Genomic DNA, 8,174 nt, shown 5'->3' with positions numbered 1-8,174 from the left:
GTAGAGAACTCACATACGAAACCAACCAATTAAGCACTACAAAACCCCAGCAGAACTAAGCGCAGTTCGTCATCGCCTAACTTAAAAGTCATGACTAAAAATAACAGTATGAAGTAAAATTTTATTAATAGACTAATTGTGTGGCTTGCGATTTAGCTCTACAGTAACTTTAGAGGTAAAATTTTACCCATTTTACCTATCTTACCTTCTTTTTTAATTTGTCCCAAAATGTTGTCTTCTTTCTAAAATTGAACATCACCATCATTCTACTTTTCCAATTTACCCTTACTTTCTTTATTGCTTTTATTTCCAAAAGTGAAAAAGTTGGGAGCATAATTGGAAAGCACATCACATTTACTTTACTTTCTTAAAAAGCGTAGAAAAAGTAAATAAGACATCCAATTCGGAATTGAGTATGAGTTTGATTAGAATGATGAAACTGGAATCTTTTAAATTAAATCTTTAAAGAAATGAAGCACTACTACAAAGTCTGCGCACAAGTCTTCCGAGATATGCCCCACCACACCCTCATATCTGCTAACATACACCAAAACGTAAGCAATCCAGTCTCTCATCTCATCTCATGCAAGTCTACCGCCCCACCCCGCATGAAGCTTCTCCCGTCTTCCCACGAAACTTACTACGAAGGATCAGATGGTCCACACCAGACAACATATTTATAGTTTCACACTACTCATTCTTCTTCACTGCACTACCAACTCGATCCCATGGATGGGAATTACCAGAATACGGGCTCACCTTTTGGCAGCCCCCATCATCAGCCTGTATTTGAGCCCTCTGAGTTTCTCGAGTTGAGCGACTGGGCCGAGGAGGAGCCGGCGGCGATGCACGTCTCCGGCGGTCATTATTATCCGCTTCTTAATCCGCCGCACCACCAGGTTCCTCCGCCTCCGGAGGGAGTTCACGGCGGCTACCTGCAGGGAGGACCTAGAAACAGTAAGCAAATTATAACAGCTAGCTAGTTGTCATTTTGTCGAACATATTATCTGCATTAGAATTTAGAAAACTTATTACTGGTTTGTTGCTGGCTGAACGCATTTGATTTGATGATGGCCTGGTGGTATATAGATGGTGGGAGCTACGGCGGCGGCAGAGAAAAGTTCGCGTTTAAAACAAAGTCTGAGGTTGAAATACTTGATGATGGGTACAAATGGAGGAAATACGGCAAGAAGATGGTGAAGAACAGCCCAAATCCGAGGTAATACCATGATACATGATGTGACACACACTATTTATGGCCCTCTATGCTGGAAAATGTTATGTGTACTCTCATTTTCTACTCATAACTTTTACTCTTATACACAAAACCTTGATGTGGATACTTGTATTGAAATCTACATGGAAAAAAATAACTTATCATAGTAAAACTCCTATATGCTCGTCTTCTTAAAATCTGTGAATTATCATGCAATCCCTCATGTCGCTCTACAACTGATTGTAATTTCTTTCTCACTTAATTCAAAAAAGTAAAAAATCTCCGGATTTTTTGTTGTGAGGAATTAAAATTCTTCAAATGTGAGGAATTTCAATTTCATAATGCACAGAAAGAAAGTTTGGAGTGTAAGGATCAAATTGTCCTCCTAATAATGCTACACCTTTTTCTAGAAATTACAATTAACATTTTGATTTTTATATAATTTATTTTCTTTCAATTCCCATATATATATCAAACACTATAATTAAAATTATTAATAATTCTGTTCTTGTCAACTGAATAATAAAATTTAAATTTTTACTTTATTCTCACATTATTCTTTTTTTCTTTTACGAAATTATAATTTCTTTTCTTCCTAATTCCCTATATACAACGTCCCATCAATCTAGTAATCGATACTCATACATGTCTATTTCAAATCTCATCAAATAGCATATCTGTTGTCCAATTAAAGAATTTTTAATTTCAAATGTATCATATTATCTCCAAAATTATCGCTATTGTTTTCCCTTTTCTCCAAAAGTAAATACTCCATATGGGTAGCAGTTGGCCCATCAACCAAACAGAAAATGAAATTTAGATTAAATCAAGGGGATCACAGAAGCCCCCACGTACCCCAATCATTTTATGTTCCAATTCATTTTTAGTATATTACCTATTGATTTATTAAAAATATATTTTAAATTTATTAAAAATAAATTTTTAATATATTAAAATAATGAACATTCATCGGTGGTTCACCATATAATTCGAAACATGATTCAACAGAATAATTTCCCCGTGTACTCCAACCCTGCCCCCAAATAATATAACAATAACTACAAAAGCCCAAGCTGTAAGGCCATATTTAACAGCTTTATTCCAGAAAATAGTGACATTACACAGGTTATAAAATATCACTATAGTTTCCCATGGTTATATTGTTTATTTATAAACAGGAATTTTTCTTTCAAAAGATTGGTACAAATACCAATTCATTTATGGATTGTCCATTTTTCATTTCTAAAAATTGCATAACCATATATAAAGATGCCTTTTTGTATTTTTCTACATATATAGACTTACTCAACTACTTTTATCAAACACCTTAGAGCATCTACATTAGAAAAAATTTTCTTGATTTTTAAAATAGTAAAAATTTGTGTGTTGACTTTTAACTAATGTGAAGTAGGGTTTTTGTGAATTTTTACTGCAAATATGAGTTTTTTATGGGGCCCATGTGAAAAGAAAAAAAGACAAGTGGAGTCTCAACTATGCAAGTGTGGCGCAAAATCACCCACTAGGTGCATGCTATGCACGCGCCTACTAGGCACATAATTAAAAGATTTTTTTTTAAAAAAAAAAATCAGATTACTTTTTCTTTTTCTTCCTTTTTTTCTCCCTCTTCTCTCTTCTATCTTCTAGTCTAGCACCTCAAAATCCACAAAAAAATTCATTAACCACTTTCAACTTTTAACTAATTTTCAATCCCCAACTACGCCAAACGGAATCTTAAATTTATTTTTTTTGAGGGTAGAATCTTAAATTTATAAATAGTTCATTTTCATATATGATAAGATATCAACATAGCTTACCGTGATTGATTGTATTGCTTATCAACAAGAATTACTATAGTCCTCCATGGACGACGGCTCTTTATTTATTTATTATTTTTTAAAAAATTAATAAAGCATGCTGATTCATTAATGGATTGTCCATACTTCATTGCTAAAAGTTACATAACCATATACAAAGATGTCTTTTTGTATCTTTCTACACGTATGGACATACTCAACTACTTTTACCAAATAGCTAAATTAACCATTTATACCTTTTTCAACCTTTAAGCTAATGTCCCAGGATCTAGCGTTTACCACTACACCAAAAGTTATAGCTCATAGCGAGGCACGACTTTATTTTCATATAAACCATCACATTTTTTAGAGGCGTACTGGACTTGCCTATTTACTGGCCTTTGCCCAAAAATCCCTCTAGCCACTAATTGTTGGAATTGACCCTTTCACCGGGGCCTCCGCCCAACAATTTCCTAGCCACAAATTGCTAGACTTGACCTTTTACCAGCTTCTGCCCAACATAATGGGAAACAGAGTCTTAATTTGATAAATAGTTGCATTTTTATACGGAGTATATGATATGATACCACCACACTAGCTTACCATGATTGTATTGCTCATAAACAGGAATTACTATAGGTGCTCTGTGGATGGTTGCCAAGTGAAGAAAAGAGTTGAACGAGACAAAGATGACCCAAGCTATGTAATAACAACCTACGAGGGCATCCACAACCATCAGGGTCCCCTGTCCTGATCACCACAATGGAAAAAAAGGTGCTCCAATGGTTAGTTACTAAAAACCACCATTTGGTCATCCCCTACCAACCACTTTTGGTTGCATCTGTACGAGGTTCTAGAGGTCCCAAACTGTTTTTCCAGAGGTTAGACCACAGACAATTCCTTAGTCTTAGATCATGGGTAGTAAACTAGTAATAATCTGTAAGGTCAACCGGACATCATATATAGCATATAGCATATAGCAAATAGCAAGAGCCTTTTAGTCATGTATTTAACTTTTCACGTTGGAAAAAAAGAACCCATTGCCAAAAACTTATCTTGCTTGTGTTGGAAATTTGATTACTTCTGGAATCAGCCAAGCAAGCAACCTAGCAAATTTCTTTTTCCTGTCCCAAAAGAAACAAACGTGAGGAAGAATACGCAGTCTGTAACCGTGAAGGATATATAGTCCAAGCACATGAAAACAAGGAAAATAGACGAAGTTCAGACTATTACTAATACTTGGTTAGTCTTGTATCTAATCATGTATGGTAGTCCACTACTCGCATCATCATCACTTGCAATATAAACAACAGCCGACAAACGTCATACAATTGAACAAAACTTTGTCAGTATATATAAGCAAATTAATGATCAAATGAGAACCCCTCCTCCCGTGAGAACCTGCGAACCAACATGAATGCACACAATCGTCTACATAAATGCACACAAACTATTTTAGGGTAGATTGTGTGCATTTATGTACAAGTTTGCAGGGAGGAGGGATTCATTGGAACATCACCCCATATAACCATAACCAAGTTGCCAAATGTACAAATATGTCACTGGGAAAAACATACCACATCAGCTAAGAGATATACAAGCATAAATGGACCATTAATTTGCTCCTTCATTCACCCTTCTGGGAAAAAATGCATGCTTGTGAGATTTTAAAAAACTTACATTAGGCAAAAGACTATAAGGACCCATACATGAAAACTTCATGAAGCATACACTCTGTTTCCATTGCCATCAGAAAGCAACTACAGGAGCCAGGGCATTACCTCTTCCTCTTCTTGCAATCCAAATATGCTCATCACCAGACATAGCACTCAAACCTTCCTCAGTGAGTTCTTGGATACCCATCTCTTTTACTTTGGGGTTTATTCTTCCTCCTCCAACAGCCTATGCAGATAATCCTTTAAACTACTGTAACTTTTATCTTGTTCAAGCATGTTGTAGAAGGCACTAGTCGGGTGCCCAAGGGGCACCTAGCGCCTAGGCGGGCAAGTAATAATAATAAGAAAAACACAGCAGTGTTCACATTGCACACCCAAAAATAATAATAATAATAATAATAATAATAATAATAATAAAACACTTGGCCGAGTTGGCCGACTCGGGTTCCAAGGCCGCTTACTCGGGAGCCGGGTTTGGCCAAATTCGCAGAAGCAAGGCATAATGTTTGAATTTGCTACATTATATCATATATCAGATTGGGTTCTTAATTATTGACCGTTATATTGTAAGCATTTTCATCTTAGTCAATGCACAATAAGACTTTCCAGAGATATTAGTCCAGATCCACCTCAGCACAGTGAGATTGAATTTCAATGAAGATAACTCTGGTCAAAAAAATAATTTTCAACCTGTAACAACAATCAAAAAGAAATAACTAATTAAATAGACCATCAAAGAATAAGACATAAAGATGTAAACTGCCTAGAACTCTTACCTAATGGAGAAACCAAAGGACTTTACAAACCCCACATCTACCACTTGTAGATCCTACTTTCAAAGCACTTGTTCTATCATCTTGCCAGTAACATCTGCCTACTTGTCCCCAGGTCACCTAAGTTCTAATTGGCCCAGTAATGAGGTTTCCAGAAGAAGTGCAAAATTGTGCCTTTGGTAAAAGTACTTGTATTATTCCACTTAAAGGTTAAATATAAAATAAAACTATATCACATTGTACTGCTTAGCACAGGTGATTGAGGATTAAGAATCCTGGCTTACAGAAATTGATGGATGTACTGATTGTCACTTATTTAAGCATATACTTAGTAGTTAGTACATTAGGATTTTTTTTTTCTCTTGGGTGCTTCAAGCCACAAACAATAATCATATGAAAATGCAATTTGATGAATATTCTCTAAATGAAACAATATACACATAAAAACTAATTCTTGAGCCAATTCTCATTTATAGCTGGCCCAAAGGCGCAAAGCTGGGTCAATCTTAAAAGGTAAAATTCATTTTAAATTCATTGATAACATTTCAACAAAATTCTCACTTTAATACAAATAAAAGATAGCAATTCGAGCTACTTTCCCACTTCCCATACAAAAAAAGGAAGATTTTTGTAGAAGCTGCAGTCTTCTTATATAGAATCTCAATATCTCATACATGTACCTGTAATCCCATTATTAGGGCCTATGGCAAACTGTTGAAAAGCAACAGCAAAAGCATTTAACCAGATTAAAGGCTGAACTTAATATGTCGACTGTCCAGAAGAGCAGCAAAAAAGTGCAATTTCTTGGCATCCTGAAAGGGAAAAGTGAATTGAATTTCAACAACCCTACTGCTTTAAAATTCAATCATAAGTTAACTGTTTTCTTATGATAGCAAGTTACTAGCTTGTACAATATTTGTTTTTCAAAAAAGTACATTAAGTTGTATTATGCCATTATCACTTGTATTTTAAACAAAAGATTCAAATAAAGTCTCACACTAAAGAAAAGAAATTGGGTTATGACAGATTGATGGTATCATCAGGATAATGTATCTTTTTAGATTAAGGAATAACTACATGAGAAAATATTAGGAGAGGGCAACCAAATGTGAATATTTCTCTGAAGAAGTTAAAAACCAAATTCAAGGAGAATACAAGAAAGCATTATCTATTCCAAAAAAAATACTTTTGAACCAAATACAATGGTCAGGATGTTAATCAACTCCTTTTCTCTTCTTTGGAAGATAAAGCAACGAACATATCTATAATGTCTGGAAGAAGATGACCTAAAATTTCAAGCTTTCAACAGTTGTATGAAGTCAGGTACAGAATCCTATCCATCCCATCCCACCCCACCCCAAACACTCACGGAAGAAAAAAGTAAAAACAAAAATCAGGGAAAGAAATATCTCAATATATATATAGCCAATATGGTATTAAATGCAGAATAAGTTCATAATGAAACTATTCTGGAACTTATAAGAATCAAATTGATCTAACTACATTTGTACTACGTACCATTTATGTTCATGGGAAAATACCAAACTAAAACCTTTATTTGGTATCAAATTTCCACAATCCATATTTTGGACCTTGGAACATTTGGATATGCCACACTTGTCAATCACATGGAACTTGGATCAATTTGCCTCAAATTGATTGCATGTCAAATACACATTAAATCTAAATGCAGTGCTGTTAAAGAATTTAGTCAATCTCTTCATAAATTCACCTTTCTTGAAGTGTCTCCATAAGTTAGTTGCTATTGTCTAGGAGCTCCGGCAGGGCCATTACAATCAGTTTGATTGCCCAAATTGATAGTGTCCTCCGCTTCCAAGAATCTACTCAAATATTTATCATCCAAATGTTGCTGAAAATAATTAACAAATACATACTCAGAAAATAATTAACAAACACATTCTTCAATCTTCACTGGTTATTCAAAGGAAAAACAGCTTACAGAAAGACAATCTCGATATTTCTGCCACTCCGAAGCGCACTCCTCTTTATCCCATTGACCCTTCAAGAACTTCTCAGAATACCATCTGGAAAAAATATTATAAGTACCAACCATCAACTTCAAGGTTTAGGGTTTAAGGAAAATTAGCAGGATCGACTTCTGAAAATGTTTCACATAATTGTTATATGACTATTAATCGGCACAACAATTAAAAAATAAAAATAAAAATAGTTTTATCTGTGTATTTCTTTTGGGAAATGGAAATTGAAACACCAAAACACACACACACACACACAAAAGACTATACAAAGTGAAGACGGACCTGTTGAAGCAATTATGGTAAGCTTCTCTGAGGTGAGCACATGGTGAAGTTGCTGAGGAAGATGAAGTTTTCTTCTCCTTCTTAATCTCCATTTCTGTAAGCAGCTAAAAGCCTAAAAACCATGAAGCGGCTACCCGGTCGTCGGAAAAGGTCTTTATTGTCAGGTAGACAACTGGGTTGGCCCAAGACCCAAGTAATTGGAGGACGCAAATTGTTTAAGGCCTTCCCCAATTTGGTTTTTTTATATGATTTTTGAGAAGTTTTTGTAAGTGTGATTAGGAAATAGAAAATAGAGGTGGAGAAAAAATAAAAAAAAAAATTTTAAAAAAATTATTTACTCGCCCGCCTAGGCGCGAATCTGCGTCTCACAAACGTGAGGCGCAGCTGTTCTGCCATCTAGTGGGCCTCACTGGGGCTGACAAAATTTGCTCTCT

General features: G+C 35.1%; 2 protein-coding genes across 3 annotated transcripts; one reads left to right on the top strand and one right to left on the bottom strand.

Moving 5' to 3' along the window:
* The first annotated feature begins 608 nt into the window (after positions 1–608).
* LOC116021663 (probable WRKY transcription factor 75) lies at positions 609–4,164 on the top strand. 2 transcript variants are annotated; one of them, XM_031262124.1, is made up of 4 exons: positions 609–957; positions 1,090–1,219; positions 2,669–2,780; positions 3,637–3,742. In XM_031262124.1, the coding sequence occupies exons 1-3, from the start codon at positions 729–731 to the stop codon at positions 2,763–2,765; spliced, it is 456 nt and encodes a 151-aa protein (XP_031117984.1). In that variant the 5' UTR covers positions 609–728; the 3' UTR covers positions 2,766–2,780; positions 3,637–3,742. The 2 variants fall into 2 exon arrangements, with proteins under 2 accessions (XP_031117984.1, XP_031117983.1); XM_031262123.1 differs by lacking the exon at positions 2,669–2,780 and having other exon boundaries at positions 635–957; positions 3,637–4,164.
* Positions 4,165–5,906: 1,742 nt separating this feature from the next.
* Positions 5,907–7,879, bottom strand: LOC116023193 (uncharacterized protein At4g33100). Its single transcript, XM_031264178.1, has 4 exons — positions 7,741–7,879; positions 7,419–7,503; positions 7,191–7,328; positions 5,907–6,270 (listed from the first exon to the last, which is right to left on the bottom strand). Exons 1-3 carry the CDS (start codon positions 7,830–7,832, stop codon positions 7,221–7,223), a joined length of 285 nt encoding a protein of 94 aa, XP_031120038.1. The 5' UTR covers positions 7,833–7,879; the 3' UTR covers positions 5,907–6,270; positions 7,191–7,220.
* Between the last annotated feature and the right edge of the window lie 295 nt (positions 7,880–8,174).

This window comes from Ipomoea triloba, chromosome 6 (genome assembly GCF_003576645.1).
Source record: "Ipomoea triloba cultivar NCNSP0323 chromosome 6, ASM357664v1".
Taxonomy (NCBI): Eukaryota; Viridiplantae; Streptophyta; class Magnoliopsida; order Solanales; family Convolvulaceae; genus Ipomoea; species Ipomoea triloba.
The sequence above is the reverse complement of the archived record's forward strand: the minus strand, read 5'-3'. Positions and strand labels throughout refer to the sequence as shown.